The following is an 18,517-nucleotide window of genomic DNA, read 5'->3' as shown; positions in this document are numbered from 1 at the left end:
CCTGGGCCACAGTGCCTAAGGGGATAGAGTGGGCACTGCTAACCTCCACCACACGCACAGACGAACCTGGGACCAGAGTCCAGCGTTCCCACCGTCATTCGATCTGGTGATTGGGACACGCAGCACCACCATTTTCACTCCATCACGCATCAGACACACTACTGGGGCAGAGGGAGCTGTGGGGGAGAGGTCGGGGCCTCAGAAACCCTGCCCAGAGTGTCAACACCAAGATCAACTCCGTCCCGGGGGCAGGGGTGTGATCCCAGCAAGATCTGGGGGCAGAATTCAGAGGCAAGACCAGAAAAGACTTCAAACATTTAATAAGAAAAGCCAGAGCCAGAGACAGACAAACCCCTACGGATGCTACAGGCAAAGCCAGCCTGGGTGTGCACATGAAGAAGACTGCTCCCAACCAAGCACCAAGTACCTCCCAACCGAGCACCAAATACCTCCCAACCGAGCACCAAGCACTTCTCAACTGAGTACCAAGCACCTCCCAACTCAGCACTTCCCAACCGAGCACCAAGTACCTCCCAACCAAGCACAAAGTACCTCACAACCGAGCACCAAGCACTTCTGAACTGAGTACCAAGCACCTCCCAACTCAGCACTTCCCAACTGAGCATCAAGCACCTCCCAACCAAGCATCAAGTACCTCCCAACTGAGCATCAAGTACCTCCCAACCAAGCACCAAGCCAAGCACTTCTGAACTGAGTACCAAGCACCTCCCAACTCAGCACTTCCCAACCAAGCATCAAGCTCCTGCCAACCAAGCAAGCATCAAGTACCTCCCAACCAAGCACCAAGCACCTCCCAACGAAGCACCAAGCACTTCTCAACCAAGTACCAAGCACCTCCCAACTCAGCACTTCCCAACCGAACATCAAGCACCTCCCAACCAAGCATCAAGTACCTCCCAACCAAGCACAAAGTACCTCGCAACTGAGCACCAAGCACTTCTCAACCGAGTGCCAAGCACCTCCCAACTCAGCACTTCCCAACCGAGCATCAAGCACCTCCCAACCGAGCATCAAGTACCTCCCAACCAAGCACCAAGCACCTCCCAACTAAGCACCAAGCACTTCTCAACCAAGCACCTCCCAACTAAGCACCAAGCACTTCTCAACCGAGTACCAAGCACCTCCCAACCGAGCACCAAGTACCTCCCAACCAAGCACCAAGCACCTCCCAACTAAGCACCAAGCACTTCTCAACCAAGCACCTCCCAACTAAGCATCAAGCACCTCCCAACCAAGCACCAAGCACCTCCCAACCAAGCACCAAGTACCTCCCAACCAAGCACCAAGCACCTCCCAACTGAACACTTCCCAACCAAGCATCAAGCACCTCCCAACCAAGTGCCAAGCCCCTCCCAATGGAATGCATGCACGCATGCGTGCACGCGCACACACACACACACACACTCAGCTTTTAAACTAGCAGTTCCAGAAGGCGCCAGCTCTTCCCTGACATCAAAAGCCAGTCAAGGGTGCTTTCTCAGTCAGCACACCGAGAAGCCCCTGTAAGGAGGTTTACTTGGCCACCAAAGTTCCCCCTCACCCAGGGTGCTCCCCAGAGCTACCCATGCACCAGCCCTGGCAGGACAGGCCTCCGCCTCCCGACCCTGGTTCCACCCACCCCGAGGAGGGCTGAGAGGCCCCTCCAGCCCGCGCTGCAGGCACGGCGGCCAGTGTCACCACCCTCCTCAGGGCAGGGGGAGGGCACTGCCGGGGCCACAGCAAGTGGGGGGCATCGGGACCAGAACCCAGGGTCCCGTGGTGTTTCTCTTCCAGATGCCTGGCAGCCGTTTCTGACACCTGAAAAGCAGAGAAGTGGGCAGACACAGCAGCGGGTCCGGCTCAACCAGCAGGCTTGATGCAGCCCAGCGCCAAGAGTGTCCTTCCCAGGAGGCAGCAGGAGGGGACGCAGGGCCGAGGGCGACTGAGCCAACAGCTCCCGCTCAGGAAAGTCTGCAATGGCCTAGCTGCCCAGCTCAGCCGTCGGCCCAGCTCAGCCGTCGGCCCACAATCTCTCCATCCCAGCCTCAGCTCTGCGTTACGTTCTTTGCTTTACCGCCACTCACAAAACCCCACCTGGAACTCGTGGCCGGGCCCTGAGCCTTCATAGGTCACGTGAGCTCAGCCAGCCTGGGAAGCAGCGGGGAGCAGAGGGCTTCCGGAAGACACGAGAGAAACCACCCCGCAGCAAGTTCCATTCTGGGACAAGGAGTTTCACTTTTTCCGCCCGTTTTCAGTTAATGCAGTCATCAAGGAGGTGAAAGGTGCGCGTTCTACCTGTCAGGGCGCCCGCACCTCCTCGGACACGGGCACACACACATCCAAGATATTTAATGATTCAAATCCACGGCCAACCATGTCAGTTGCCTCAGAGGCAGAGAGTTTAAAAAGACAAGAACACACTACAGGGTATCAAGAGGAAATCACTCTCAACAACAAATTCTGCAGGGTGAGCTCATTTTAAGACTGCCAGGTGTGCTCTGCAAAAGTACAGGGGCTCAAGTAAATTCAAGAGGGAAACCACAACCCCGCCCACCCGCACCAGGGAGGAGAGGCGCCGGGTTTACCCGTGAGCGGGGTCCAAGGCGATGGCCCGCGGCTGGTCCAGGTCCTGCCAGAAGAGGACCTTCCGGGACGTCCCATTGAGATTGGCCACCTCGATGCGATTGGTCTCCGAGTCGGTCCAGTACAGCTTCTTGCCCACCCAGTCACAGGCCAGGCCATCAGGCGACACCAGGCCGGAGACGACCACGTTCTGCACGGCGGCCCCCGTCTGGTTCAGGTAGGTCTGCTTGATGGCCTCCTCGCTCACATCCGTCCAGTACACGGCGCCCTTGGAGAACTGGAAATCCACCGCGGCTGCGTCCTCCAGCCCGCTGACCACGATGGTGGACTCCAACTTGACTCCGCCGGCGTCCACCAGCCGCACATCCCGGCGGTTGGCGAACAGGAGGAGCGGTGAGGCTGTGGGGGCAGAAGCAAACGGTGAGGACCGCTCGTTGGGCCGTGGGAACAGGCGGGCGAGGTGCCCGGACCACCCCTGGCCCCCACCCAGCCCGTGCCCGAGGCTCCCGGCTCCTTCCTTCCATCCCCGGCCACCGCCAGGAAGGCCCAGCCACCCACTCAGAGGCTCTTTCAACACACAAACAGTGCTGTAGTTCCTGAAATCACCGTGTGCCCCATCCAGGCCCAAGCGGCCCTTCCTGCCACCTCGCGCACGGATGCCACGACGAGGCCACGCTGCCGGGGCGCACACCCGGCTCACATCCTGGCCCCTCCTGTGCAGGACAGGAGGACGTGCAGAGGGTTCAAGGTCAGGACCGGCTCTGGGGCTCCACCACTCCCACCTTCACCATCACTATGTCGCGTCTACAGTTCTTTGTGGCCGGAAGGGACACGGCAAAAATCAAAACAACAGGATGCCACAGCTACATCTGAGCTGTGCATCCTGACCTCTTGCAAGGAGGAGATGGCCACCAGAGAACACCTGTCCCTAATCTCACCCCTCCCTGCCCCGAGCAGTACAAACAGATAATAAAGAGCGCGGGGTCATCAGAGCCTGACAGCTCTTTGCAGGCCACACTCAGCACACGGAGTTGGGTGGGCTCCTCTCTGAGCCCCCTGAGCCCTCGGCACACAGGCCTGGACTGTGGGTGACAGTTTGCCCATTTTACAGAAGGGGAAGATGAGGCTTCGAGAGGAACGAAGGTCAACAGCACACCGGAGGTGCCACACTCGGGAACACCCGTCTGGTGCTGGTTGCACAGGTGTCTTTAGTTTGTAAGAACGCATCACTTTTCTGTGTGTGTCTACTTCAACAGAAAGGTTTTTTTTTAAATTAAAAATGGAAGTTTCCCTGTTTTCCCAGCTGCTACAACATGCTGAGGGCCTCAGTGGACCCTGCCCTCCAGGACGGCTTGTCTGCCCAGGGTCAGCACTCGGCAGCTGCACTACCAGCGCATCTCATCCTCCCTGCCCAGCCCCCAGCACCCCAACTTCAAGACAGGGAGTCACCTCTACCCATGGGAAGTGAGAAGGGAATGGGTGGGGTGCCCGGAGGGTCTGGGTCCCCGCCAGCCAGCGGTTCCGGGGAGCGGGGGGGCAGTGACACCCACCACCGGAGGCCTGGCCGGCAGTCGAGTGCCCTGTGAGGGTCACAGGTCGGCCGGTCAGAGGGCAGTGGATGAGGGGATGGTGCCCAGGACCAGGGAGGGTCCAGACCTTCAGAGGAGGAAATATCGTGAAGACGGGGGGCAGGGGGCCTTCGTGGGCAGAGTCGTACACGGGACCCGGAGGCACATGGATCAAGGTGGCAAAGCTACTGCAAACAGACACCCCATGGCATATGCGGGGCGAAAGGCGCCCCAGAGCACCTGTCCCTCCAGCATCGCCAGGGCCCTGCCGACCACCAGACCATGGATGACCAGCAATCCCGCCCCACCGGAGAGGCTCCTGAGATGCCTCCCCTCTCGTCTGGCAAAGGCAGGACCAACCTGGGTGGGTCCTCACCTCAGGGGTCACAGAGCCCTCTGCTAAGCTGACCCTCTCCCCAGAAAGAGACAGACACAGGTGTGCACACCACAGCCCTGTGACGTCCCCGCACCGGGGTGGACCCAGCTCAGGCCTGAGAACCCCCTACGCTGACTTCACTTTCTTCTCTGAATCAGCATCTCTGGGCGACGATGCAAGGGACCACCTCAGGAGAAGGCAAGCTCCCCGCTGCCAAAGGTGGACGCTGGTGGCCGCAGGTGAGAGACGAACCTCACTCAGCATCCGCATCAAGGGGTCGACGGCCCACAGACGAGGAGACTCCAGTCGGAGACATTCCAGCCCCGGGGGGCCGTGCTTCGGAGCACTCCCCCCCGCCAGGGGCGTGCCGTCAGCCCCAGCTGTTGGCCAGACACCCAGTAAGTAAACCCTTCCCTGTGGCAAAAGTCCCCGAGGGGGACGAGGCGCCCAGGCTGGGGAGGCAGGGAGCCCAGGAAGCTGCCCCAGGCACAAAAAATCCTCACTCTGCTCTGTTCTTTCTCCCCAAACTGGAAAGACCACATTTTCACCACAGTTTACACTCTGGGCAGTTCAGGTGCACCCTTCAAAGGCCGCAGGTGACGGGATGGGGGGGCGGTTTTCAACTTCCTGGGCTTTTTCCCAAACTGAGACTCAGGGGTGGGGGCGGGGCGGGGGAGGCTGGGGCGGACAGGGTCTTTCCAGGAGGAGCCGTTCCTGCTTCGAACCACCACACGCTCAATGCCCGAGTTTAAAGAGGCACCCACTTTACTCTCCTGTCACCGGGGGAACTCACAGCGATGGGAGCCTCTGGTGGGGGGGCGCCCACCCCCACCCCCAGCGGGCACAGGCAGCAGCCACCCGCCCAGTGCCCCTCCTCGGCCTCGGGAACCCGGCTGATGCGGCCTCAAGCCTACCAAGGGCCCCAGACGCCCTGGCTCACCTGCGAGATGTGGCCTCCAGGGGCCCCTCCTGCCGCGCAGGAGGAGAGAGGCTGGGGGCGCGGGCAGGATTAGAGCAGCCAGGTAAGGGGCTGGTGTCGGGACAGGCTGTCCTGAGGAGTGATGCGCTGGGCTGAGACCAGGACAGAGCAGGCCAGTGGGCAGACAGCAGGGTGTCGTGCGGTGCATGCCAGCCTGGCTGGGACATGCAACCGCACCAAGAACCCAGCCTCGGGTCCTGCACTTTGTGGGGGGAAAAGACGATAAGCGACCCACATGATGGGGAAGGCGACGTCAGCTGTGGTGTGCAAAACAGAGCAGGATAAAGGGTTTGGGAGTGGGGGCTGCCGTTTCACATAAGATGGTTGGGGGCCTCACTGAGAAAGTGACACCTGGCCAAAGACTTGGAGGGGGCAAGAGAGGGCTGGAGGGAAGGCATCCCGGCAAAGTGAACGGCCAGGGCAAAGGTCCTGGGGTGAAGCATGCAGGAGGCAGCAGACACCGGTCCTAAGTGTTCCTTCCCCAGGTGACGTGCCCACGGGCCCAAGAGGCTCAGCTGCATGTCCCCCAGGTGAGGAGACTGCAGTTCTGAAAGGGTGCTTTGACCTGCCCCAGGTCGCTCCAGGTCTCTCAACCAGTGGCCCAAGCTTTGGGGGCAGTGAGAAGAAACAAGCAGCATGAGGAGGGAGAGGAGGGGAGGGCAGCGAGGCTAAGAGCTGAGACCCACGCGGGGTCACCTGGCAGCCGCAGATGCAGGAACAGCCCTCTCAGGAAATACTGCAGCATCTGGTATTAAGGACCATAAAAGGTCTAAACCCTCTCCCCGGGGGTCAGCCACACAGGACCTTATCCGAAGGAACACCTGAAGGAAGGAAACGGTCCTAGACACAACATGTGCTGCAGCCTTCCTTATAATAAGAAAAATAAACAAATAAAAAATCTCCAACATCGGGGTACCCAGGCTGTTCTCTCAGTAGAAAGTCGTATCTGTTAAAGCAGTAAGAAAATTACGACAGTGACACCAGAAAATGTGCAAGAAACGTGAAGTCAACACACACACACACACACAACATAACTATAAATCCTGACTTGTACTAGAAGGGCAGGTACGAGAAGGTGCTAGGTGGGGAGAAAGACTGAAAAAGAGACTGGATAATGAGAGATGACTTTGTTGAATCTCTGGATAAATACCTTTAAATGTTTTAACCCCAGGTTCCATTTGTGTTGCTATGACATTCCCTGTGCAAGTACTTTTTTTCAGGACCACGTGTCACAAGGGCACACAGACCGGGTCAGCCCCCCAAGGGAGCCTCCTGGAGCCAGCTCAGGGGGACGGCTCAGACCTGGGCCTCTCTGAGCTCAATGTCCTGTGAAATGTCAGTCACTGCGGCACCTCCATGTCGGAGACTGTGAGGCTTCAACAGAACAATCCGTACAAAGCCTCAGCCCGGCAGTGGCACATTTTAGGCACTCAATAAACACCCTCCGGGGCAGTGCTGGTGCCTATAGTTAAGTAAATGTTTCTTTCATCCAGTCCTGTGCCAGTCCTGCTACGAAGGAAAAGTACATGGACTCAGACCCTGGTTCAAACTCCAGCCTGGTCTCCAGCTGCGAGATCTGGGGCCAGGCTTTTTGTGTCCGCTCTGAGCCTGTTTCCTCATCCATCCAGCAGGAAATGGTAACTACTTAAAAGGCACCGCTGGCTGCCACAGGACTGCTGTGCAGAGCACCCTGGCAGGTCCTCAAAAAGCTACCCATCGAGCTACCACGTGACCCAGCAATTCCACTCCTGGGTGTGCAGCCCAGAGAACTGAAATCAGAGGACTCGAATACACACTTGCACACACGTGTGCCTGAGGCATGATTCCCAATCGCCCAAAGGCAGAAGCAGCCAGGATGTCCATCCGCAGACGAATGGATAAACGAAATATGCTCGAAGCATACAATGAAATGTTATTTGGCTGTGAAAAGGAGTGAAGGACTGATACGGGCTACAACACAGACGAGCCTTGAAAACGAGATGCTCCATGAGGAAGACAGACACAAAAGACCACACAGCGGCTTCCCTGGTGGCACAGTGGTTAAGAATCCGCCTGCCAATGCAGGGGACACGGGTGCAGGAAGATTCCACATGCTGCGGAGCAACTAAGCCCATGCGCCACAACTACTGAGCCCTCGAGCCACAACTACTGAAGCCTGTGTGCCCAGAGCCCGCACACCACAACAAAGAGCAGCCCCCACTCGCTACAACTAGAGAAAGCCCGTGCGCAGCAACAAAGACCCAACGTGGCCAATAAGTTAACCTTTTTTAAAAAAGGCCACATAGCATAGGATTCCAGTCACAGGAAATGTCCCAAGTAGGCAAATTCATAAACACGGACAGACAGTAGATCAGCAGTGGCCAGGGGCTGGCGGGAGGGGATGAGGCAAAACCACTTAATGGGTACAGGGTTTCCTACGGGGGCAATGGAATGTTCTGGAACTAGATCGTGGTGGCTACCCAACACTGTACATGCACTAAAGGCCACTGGATTACTCACTTTAAAATGGTTAACTTTACGTTGCATGAATTTCACCTCAATAGATAAGTAATTTTTAAAGGCACCGCTGCACCCCAAGCCCACCGAACCTCCCCCTGTGGCATTCTTCCTTTGTCCTGGCTTCCCAATCAGCTTACTCAGGTGTGGACAACACCTTCCATGACCTGGGATTCACGCAGCCCCTTCTCGGCACGGCCCTCGGGACACCCACCAAGTCCCGTGGGTTCTCTGTGTTTCCATGCCTGGGGGAGAGGGGACAGGGAGCAGACCACCCCCACCTACTCCTAGGGTGGGTCTGCCGTTCCCAGCACCCTCAGCTCATCAGTGTCAGAAAAAGGCCACTCCTTCCCCCGCCGGGGCCCAGGGCCCAGGTACCAGCACCCGTGATTACCGTGCAGTCCCCTCTACAGTGGAATCAGGAGTCTGAAGATCCCAGAGCCAAAAATCCCATTTTAACCCATGTGAGCACAGCCAGTATTTATACATAAATTCACAGCAGATGTCTGGGCTTCCATTCCGATGGCCTGTGTTTTACACTGTTCACATGGTTACACTAAACACAACTCAACTCTCGGTAACCGGATCCTCTGCTACTGCACCAAAATAAGCAACATTTTTCCTACACGCCTTATTGATATTCACCAAGCGTTACATACACTGCTCGTTGGAACAGGCTGGAGCCTGGAGGCAAACTATGGATGTATCGGGCAGGAATGGTCCTTCGTCCCATGCCACCCCACGGGGAAGGCCAAGAAATGGGCGACAACGTGGAGCCGCGTTCAGGGAGCCCACAGTGCAGCTGGGCGGGACACACATTACACACACACACACACACACACACACACACACACACAGGCACACATTCAGTTAACCATCTAAGCAGGAAGAAAAGGCAGATGAGTGACATGGACAGGAGGTGCCTGGAGCCTGGAGGAGAATCAGCTGTCAGGCGAACCCAGCAGGCTTCCTGGAGGAGGAAGAGCTGGCTGAGGGTGGCCCTGGCGGGCTTCTTGGTACAGGAAAACTGGAACCTTGGAGGATGAACAGGACGTAGCAAATGCTGAGCACGCCAAGCCCGACCCCAAGATGCCACTCTGCATTCAAGGTAACGAATTCTACCCACAACAACTTTCCTGACGCCTGACGGCTCTGTGTGGCTTCTAGCTTGGGCTTCTCAAACTGGGTACTCGCCACTCCGCCTTTGTGCCTGCTCCTACCCGCATCCCCAGGGGCAGGAGTTCCTCCTCCAGCTGTGCCTGCATCTGCTTCCGTGTGCTTGCTGTTCTCTACAGCCCAGCCCCGCGCCACACCACGTGCTGGACAGCAGGCTTTCCAACCAGCCCCAGCTGGTGGAGGGAGTCCCTCCTAATTCCGGAAGTCCTGGCTACCCTGGGTCCACTACATCCCCTTACCCATTTGACAACCAGTTCCCCAAAATCCCTGTTGGGATTTGTCATGGCATTGCTTTTAAAGTTTTTACAATATGAAAAAAAGCAAAAATGTTAGAGCTTGGCTGGCAGCACAGAAAGACCATGCTCGTGGCACTATTTGCGGTGGTGGCGAAAGCCTGGTTTTACTAGTTTATTGAATTATGGTGGGAGATGGATGGGGTGATGGTTGTACAACAATGTGAATGTACTTCATGCTACCAAACTGGACACTTTAACATGGTTAAGATGGTAAATGTTGTTATGTGTATTTTAACATAATTCGAAATAACATAACTAAAAACTGATGGTCTAGTGATACTAGAGAATACTATAAGCTACTAAAAAGAATGACTCAGGCTTCATTCAGGAGTCCTGATATTAAATGTTGGCTGGTCATTAAAGCGTGTCCACTACGCACTATTTATTCATTAACTGAAGCCAGTGTGGACTCATCTATTTTTATTTCGTAAAGCGGGTTAAGAGCTAATACTCCCATTCACTTTGATCTTCAAACGTTTCCTCGGTTTGGACAGGGAGGGTCCCTTTGCGCTGGCTCTTGGATTGCGGTGGCGTGTCCCCATCATGCCTTAAGGATTTCTTTACCTCCTCTCTGGAACGGTGATACGCTCCAGGCCCACGTGTATCTCTCTTGCCCCAGCCTGGGAATTGGCCCTTTCTCCTGGAGCTCTGGCTGCTCTGATGGACAGTGACCCTTAGAAGCCAAGACCTGGGCGCTGGATGTGCTCGCTGCTTCTGGGCCTTCTCGGCAGGGGAGCTGGGAAACACACACACAGTCCCTCCTGCTTATTCACAGAAGCCACCCTGGAGAGTCGCCCACAGGCTCACATTTATTCATAACCCCAGCAACGCTCACGAGCTTTCCAATCATTCCTGGACACGCACACGCACAGAGGGGCGAAACCAGAGTCACCCGACACACCGGCTCCCCCAGCGGAGGTGACAGAGGAGAGCCCTGCCCTCCTGTCTCAGCTCACACTGTAAACGAACATCCTCTCCAGGCGTAAGCATTGCGTTGTTCGCATTTCTGTGCTTCTTGTGGGAGATTTCACGGTGGAAAGCGGCCCAGCGCACAGGGTTGAGGGGCAGTTAGTGCGTGGGTGGCTATGGTGTGGTGTGCGTACAGAGAAAATGGGTGTTGGGTGAGCTTAGAGCGTTGCGGGTTGCGGGTCAGTGTGAAGGAACCAACAAAACGTATTAAGTCAGTGTCTTTAAATGGAAACACACGTCCAACAAGGGTGTGTACTGATCGGCAGGGGAAAATGTGACCAGAGGCTCTGCGGAACCCAGGCCTGTATCTCCCCTGGGACCAGTGGTTCAGAATTCGCTCATTCAGTGTCTGCAGTGACTTTAAAAAGCAGAACCACCATGAATAATGAAAATCTAGTACACGTACACTCATGCACACCCCCCCACACAACATCTCTATTTCTGCATGTGTGTGTACACGTAGTAAAAACCCATGAGTTCACGGCTGTCCTTGCAATGTTAAACATTTCCTCGGGGTACTTTTTCTTTCTTTTAAATAGTTATTTGGCTGCACCAGGTCTTAGTTGCAGCATGCAGGATCTTTAGTTGCAGCACGTGGGATCTTTAGTTGCAGCATGTGGGGTCTTTAGTTGCAGCATGTGGGATCTTTAGTTGCAGCATGTGGGATCTTTAGTTGCAGCATGTGGGGTCTTTAGTTGCAGCATGCGGGATCTTTAGTTGCAGCATGCGGGATCCTTAGTTGCAGCATACAGGATCTTTAGCTGCGGCATGAGGGAATCTTTTAGTTGCAGCACACGTGCGGGATCTAGTTCACCGACCAGGGATCAAACCTGGGCCCCCTGCATCGGGAGTGCGGAGTCTTAAGCACTGGACCACCAGGGAAGTCCCCCAGGGTACTTTCTAATCTCCCCCCTTGCCACATTTTTCAGTACCCTCTCCAAGGTGGAAATGTGGCTTTTGTGATTGTCAATATATTTACTTATTTACTATCACCAACTCCCAACCACCCCCACAGCCTCTACTGGCCTTCCCCCTTCCCCCACCTCCCCCAGACCATGTCACCACTGGCAGCTCTACGTGGCACCCCAACGTGGCACCCCACTACCACCTCACGTCCTCGAATGCCAGACACCAGCACTTCTGCAGAGGGGAGGGGAGGGGAGGGAAGAGCACTGGTGGGAATGGCCCTGAATCTATATATAGCTCACAGGGGAAAACTGACATTTCTACGATATTGTCTTCCCTTCCATGAACATTTACTTAGGTCTTCTTCAGCGTCTCTGTAAAATTTTATTTTTTTTTTGCACACAATCTTGCACTTTATTTCTCTGATATAATCCCAGGTGCTTCAAATAAAATTCAAAGCGTTAAAAAAAGTGAAACTAGCATGACTGTAACCGAGAGAGAGATTGCCCAATTCCCATGAATCTTATGATAAAACATGAAACTTCAAAGACACTTGGGTTGGGGTGGGGAAAAAGCCTCCCACATTCCCCAGGCAGGAAAGCTCTACTTCCCCTCTAAGCGGAAATGGGTGAAAAGCGCTGATCTGGCTAAAATGACAAGGAGCAGGGAGAAACCTGCACGGTCCCCCGAAGTGCAAGTGAACGAGCCTCCTAGGCTCCGAGCACAGAAAAACTCCGGCCCTCCCCTCCAAGTGCAGCAAGAGACCCACACACGGCTTTGCCCAGAATGAGGCTCGGATATCTTAAAATGGCTGGAAATAGTCGTTGCTGTACATTAGGCACATCTCAGCAAAATCACATCTCAGCGTCTCCTGGAAGGTTCCTAACGAAGGGAGAAGAAGTGCTGAAAATCCAAGCTCACTTTTCCGTGGGCAGTCCCTCGAAGCCGAGGGCCCCCCTCCCCACGTTTCCGTCCCTGGCCCTCAGCTCCGGGGAGGCCCTCGCCACCTGTGCTGCTCTCACGGGGTGGCGGTGGGGGGGCAGCAGTGGCCACAGCAACTCTCGGGCAGCTGCGATGACCACAGGTCCAGACACAGATCCCATGTTTTATCTCGGGCTTCAACCCAACTAAGATAGGCTCTTTCTGGTGACACCATCCTGCAGTTGTCTAAATATTCTAGAGGAGAGACTTGACGTTTACAACGATAATAAAATCTTGGGTTTCCTTTAACTGAACAGCTGTTTTGCCTTTTATGGAAAGCTCGGCAAACTCAAACTTGCAGGCCTGAAAGAGCTGAGCCGCGTGGAATCCTTGATAACATCTCTGAACGCCTGGGAATGAGTCTATTCCCCAGCTGAGTTATCCTAGCCCCCCCCACCCCCACCCAAAGACACCCCCCCATCCATCCACCCACCTCATGACCCACTCACTGAGCCAGGGAATACCCCCAAATTCCTCTCTCCGTCCCCCCACCCTGGCCTCAGGCCCCCAGGCTCCCCTGCACGGACGCTACCCCCACCAGAGTAGGCCCCACCCTCTCCACCCCCATGCCTTTCACCGCTCCCACCCCCACCAAACCCTCCCTGGTGGCTACACCTGGCCCAGGTGAAAGCCAGGGTCCTCTGTGAGCCCACCCAGGCCTCCCGGCTCGCCCTGCTTCCCCCGAGTGTGTTATCTGTACTCTCACCAGGCGGGGCCCTCATCCCACTCCCCAGGGCAGGGATGGGGGTGCCACCCACAGGGCCCCATGCAGAGTGGGGCTGGCTGCCAAAGGGGCTGCTGTGCACCCGTCCCACTCCAGGCACTGCCTTTTTTTTTTTTTTAAATGTTTATTTATTTATTTGACTGTGCCAGGTCTTAGTTGCAGCATATGGGATCTTCATTGCCGCGTGCAGGATCTTAGTTGCGGCATGTGGGATCTTTAGTTGCAGCATGTGGGATCTTTAGCTGCGGCATGCAGGATCTACTTCCCTGACCAGGGATGGAACCTGGGCCTCCAGGGAAGTCCCCAGGCGCGGTCTTGCTAATGATCAATCGATTGAGTGTGTGAGTTGCTGACATTCGCATTAAAATAACGCAGCAATGCCAGATTCCGCTTCAAATCTGCAGCAGATGTGTCGCCAGGGCTGGCAGACGACCTAAGCCATTCTGAAGGACCACCTGCCTTTTCCCAAACCGAGGCTGCTTGGGTTATAAAGAGCTTTTATCTCGACCACAAGGGTGGGGGCGTTCAGAACAGACAAAGCTAGAATGTGGCTCCTGGGATGGGTACACGGATGACGGCTGGGAAGCAGCTCAAAGAAACTTCCGGAACACTGGGAGTTCTACGCTCAACCCAGGCTAACAGGTGAGCTGTGGCCATTCACCAAGCTGCTTTCCCAAGGTCTGTGCACACAGCTGGGTGCAGGACAAAGGCCACCCCCGGATCCCCCATTCCCTGTCCCAGCCCAGCCACACGGTCACACCCTGCTCCCCGCACTCACCCCACGCCTGCCCAGCTCCCGGTACCTCCCCGCCTGCACCACCACCACCCCCAGACCCGCAGCCAGGCCCAGGCTCCCAACTCAGCTTGGAGAGCAACCTCTCCCTTCCAGCTCGGTCACCACCATTTCTGCTGCTCCCCAGTCCCCGTCCCAGTTTCTCTAATACAAACACACAAACACCATGGCCTATACGAAGGTGGTAATTAACCCAGAGGCCCCGGCAAGCTTCCCGAGCAGGGACCACATTTCAAAGGTCAGGGAAGCAGGCGAACAGGAAACGGTCACGGGCAGGTTTGGGGGGGGTGGAGTAGGAAAGAAGAAATCAGCTGCAAAAGATAAAAAGAAAATGAGGTAGTTTGTTTCCGACACCTTTAGAGCACAAAGAAACGTAGGACACGGGCTTCCTGGTCTTCATGAACAGGGAGGTGGGCTGGGGGGCTGCCCCTACATGGGGGGCTATGGCCCTGACATGGGGCCACTCAGGCCTTAGGGCAGGCAGGAGGGCACGCCGGCCATGCCAAGGACAGGACTGAACCTCCGTTCCAGGAAGAACCTGGGCTCGGAAGGTTCTGGAAGGCCTGGGGGACAAACAAAGGGCCAGGACCTGACCCAGGCCCAGTGCCTCAGAGGGACCCCTGGGTGTCAGTCAGGGCAGCCCACCGCCCCCAAGGGCCACTCTGAGGGTCCCGACCCTGACCCAGCTGACCTGGCCCCTTTTGGAAATGACCGTGTGGTCCTAATTCCCACCCAGCAAAGGGTGACCCCCAGCCCAGGGTCACCCCAAGGATGACATCAGATTGTCACCGAGCCCCCCACCTTGTAAGTGGTGACCACCAGTGCCCAGTCCCCAGCCCAACACCCACAGGGGACCACAGACCCCAGGGGGCCAGGAAGAGGAAGAAACGCCTGCTGTGCGACCCCCACCCTCTACCTTTACCCAACCTACCCTCATGACCCCCTGCTGAGGGAGGAGCCACCTTATCTACCTTTTTTAGCAGATAATAAGGTATCCAAGGCAGGACGGTCACCAAGGTCACAGGGCAAGGCCCTGCAGCACACAACTGGTGGGGCAGGGGTGGAGCCCCCATCCTGAGCTGGGCTCTTCCCTCCACCACCTCCCCTACCCCATCACCCTGCGGACTCAGTCTACAGGGAACAAAGCTCCAAAGCAATCAAGTACCTCAAAGAACATAAACGTTGACAGATCCCACCACATCCCTTGATGAGAATGGCCGGGAGCTTGTTCTGACCTTAAGTGTCAAGTAGGATGCTGAGTCATCCCACACACTCAGCAGAGAGCGAGAGGACCACCGCCCAGGGGTGACAACCAAAGAAGCCACCCCGAAGTGAGGGTGACAGTAAAGAACAGTGCTGGCGATGGCATGTGTCACTCTGGGCACGACCCGGCTCATAGGACAGTCACGGCCCTCTCTCCCCAACTTGTCAAGGCTGCCTAAGCAGGGGGGGACACAGGGGCACGTAGTTACCAGTCTCAAGGCTCTGAGAAGTCCTGCAGTGAGAAATCTAGTTCACTTCCTAAGCCCCAGGAGTCCCCAGATGTATCTGATCACAGTTTTTAGTCTTGACCCAGGGGGTATGTTTTAAAAAGTCCAGGGTCCGAGGATGCTGGTAATCTCAGCTCCACTCACTCTCTGCCCCCCAGCCATCTCCCCCGCCTTTCACAGACACGGAGGCTGACGTCCACTGAGGTCCGGGGCTCCCTGGGGAGGCGGGCCCCACTCTCCCCACATACGCAGCCGCCACGAGGAGCCCCTCCACCTGTGGCCAGGGGCTGCCAGCCTTGACGGAGAGGCTTTCTCCATCTGGTTACAAGGAGATCATTTACAACAGAACCCTCAGGGATACAGATGCCCCAACAGTCTCCAAGGCATCGGTCCACACCCCATGACCAACGCAGTACAGAACCAGTGACCGAACTGACCAGGACCCCCAGGCCGAGTGCTCAGAAGCCCACCGGGCTGCCTGAGTTGGTTCACAACCAGTCTGGCATCCAGTCCAAACACCAGTGAGGGGAGGACACAACCCGCACCAGGGCCAGTCACCAGAGACAGATGGCCTTTTCCAAAACCGAGTCCGTTACTGAAGCCCACTGGTGGTGGAAGCCGGGGTCCAAAGAATGCTACACAGCGGAGATTTTCCTGAGAGGGAAAGTGCTTCTCCCGGAAAGCCATTTCCCCATAATTATGTTTTAATATGTATCTTCCACCACAGTGGCCGTGCAGGTGCCAACAGGGGTTGGGGGCTGGAAGCAGAGGCTCAGGGGCCTGAGAGGAAAGGAATCAGGCAGCAAGGGCTCATCTAGGGCACCTCTGTCCCTCCTCCCCTCCCTCCCCTGCACCCACACCCCCCCACGCACCCACACATGCACCCACACACACGCTCACTCTGCAAGCCCTAATTCAGCAACCGTGGAATGTCACCCACTCAGTGATACCTAGGACAAGTTTTTTGGGAATATGACACTTGACTTACGTCTGCCAACGTGCGTTTTCACTAATTAGAAGGTTTAGGGCAGAGCAGGAAAAATATGTATTTCAGACTCCCAGTTTGACTTGCCAGAAACCAGGCCGTTCCTAACATTCTTATTTTCGACAAAATATAGCATTCTGATTACATACCATTTCGGTCCCGCAGCTCCTGGCCTGCCAGGCTCCCAGAAGTGGCCCGAGGCCACGGCAAAGATGGAGAGACCGGTCCTGGGATGGGGACTGACCTGGGCCCTGGGGGCTGGCTCTGCCTGTCCGTTCTGGCGGAAGGCAAGTCTGTGGCTTTCCGCCAAAGTCCCAAGGCCCCAGCCTACACAGGCACCAGGTGGCCCCCCATCTTTGTAGGGGAGGCAGGGCCACCCTGGAGAGGGGTTCTCCTGGCACTGCCCCCTCCAGGCCTCAGTTTCCTTGTCTGGTAAATGAGGAGAGGGAGGTCTGGGCCAAGGGCTCAGTACCACACATTTAAATGCACAAGGGCTCTTCAGCCAATTCCCTTTATAGAAAACACTTTTGCAATTCAAATAGCAATTAAGAGGCAGGCACCGGAGCCTCCGTGTGCCAGCTGCAGGAGCCCGAGAGCGCCTCAGGCTCTCCCAGCCTCGGCTTCCTCATCTGCATGATGGGGCCTGATGGCATCCTGCCCGCAAAGAGGCCGGAAGGATGCAAGTCAATCGATGAACATCTCTTAGAACCTGTCTGGGGCACTGCAAACGTGCAATAAATGTGAGCTATTTTTATCTATTAAGTCTAGAGATTTCGATCTCGGGTGTTCTAAGGCAGGATGCATTGATCAAAAAATAAAGATTTTTGTTAAATGCACGCCCCAAATAAAGTGATCCCATAGACATCTTTCTTAATGGAGACCAGCATCAGAACCGCCCTAAGTGCAACCTTTCAGGGTCTCTTAGCGGTCCTTAGAAATCAACCAAGGAGGCACTTCTAAGGGTACTTACTATGTGTGTGTGTGTGTGTGTGTGTGTGTGTGTGCGCGTGTGCGCGCGCGCACGTGCATCCATGTGGTTCACAGCTCCCCAAGGAACACACACAACCCATGTCTCAAGTAATAAAGTGACAAGTCAAGCAGCCAAGGAGGGCCTGAGGCCCCCTGGGCACTGGTGATGCCCACCTGATCCTACCTGGCTCTCCAGCCAACTCTGCACATGCACTGTCTCCTGCAGACCTGCCCTTGGCGCAGGACCAGTATTTGACCCAAGAAAGGCAAAAAGAAGAGGAAAGAAAAGAAACAAAAAGGGACTTCCCTGGCGGCGCAGTGGTTAAGAATCTGCCTGCCAATGCAGGGGACACGAGTTCGATCCCTGGTCCAAGAAGATCCCACATGCCAAGGAGCAACTAAGCCCGTGCGCCACAACTACTGAGCCTGCGCTCTAGAGCCTGCAAGCCACAACCACTGAGCCCACGTGCCACAACTACTGAAGCCCACGCGCTTAGAGCCCACGCTCCACAGCAAGAGAAGCCACCAAAATAAGCCTGCGAACCACAGAGTAGCCCCTGCTCTCCGCAACTACAGAAAACACCCACAGCAACGAAGACCCAAGGCAGCCATAAATAAACAAACAAATAAATAAATAAATAAGGAAAGGGGCCAGATCAACCCCTGGGAACAGAGACAGTACCATGTCCCAGGGTCCACAAATGCAACACAGACATAAGCACTTAATGCCAGGCCACGCAGCAAACTCAAAGCCTGGGGGCGAAGGTGCAGGCTGCAGTTCCTCTAAGTCACGGCCCTCAAATCCCCCAGCCCCACCCCAGGCAAGCAGACCACCAGGCCCCCGACAGTCAGCCAGGGCCTCTCATCAGGTTGGCATGGACTGGTCGTTTCCACCGAGGTGGGGGAAGGTGGGACCGTCCCATCTCCTCCCTCCCCCCGTGCCCACTGGCGAGGAAGGCAGCATGTTCCCCGCGTGGTTACAGAGACCTCATTGTTCTGCCCCGCAGAGAGGAAACTGGAGAGCTGAGCTCAGAATGCATTTTGGAATTGGCAGAAAAGAACATCTGGGAAAGGAAACACACTTCAGAAACAAACATACCTTTGTACCAGCTTTTCTTTTCTTTAAGTGTGGCAAAAAAATAATAATAATAAGGTCGTGCCAAATTGACCATCACTCTACAAAATCTCCTTTTTATGGGGCAAAATTGGGAGGCTCTGTTTTCCAA

At 55.8% G+C, this 18,517-nt stretch overlaps 1 protein-coding gene across 4 annotated transcripts in view; it reads right to left on the bottom strand.

Moving 5' to 3' along the window:
* Positions 1 to 18,517, bottom strand: part of LRP5 (LDL receptor related protein 5) — a 114,275-nt gene that overhangs the window by 80,973 nt on the left and 14,785 nt on the right. For all 4 annotated transcript variants that reach the window (XM_057726535.1, XM_057726538.1, XM_057726537.1 and 1 more), the window contains one exon: positions 2,586 to 2,982. In XM_057726535.1, the coding sequence (XP_057582518.1) occupies positions 2,586 to 2,982 (397 nt within the window). The remainder of the gene's footprint in view (positions 1 to 2,585; positions 2,983 to 18,517) is intronic.

This window comes from Hippopotamus amphibius, chromosome 3 (genome assembly GCF_030028045.1).
Source record: "Hippopotamus amphibius kiboko isolate mHipAmp2 chromosome 3, mHipAmp2.hap2, whole genome shotgun sequence".
In the NCBI taxonomy this organism is placed as follows: domain Eukaryota; kingdom Metazoa; phylum Chordata; class Mammalia; order Artiodactyla; family Hippopotamidae; genus Hippopotamus; species Hippopotamus amphibius.
This window is presented reverse-complemented; position numbering and strand designations above follow the sequence as displayed.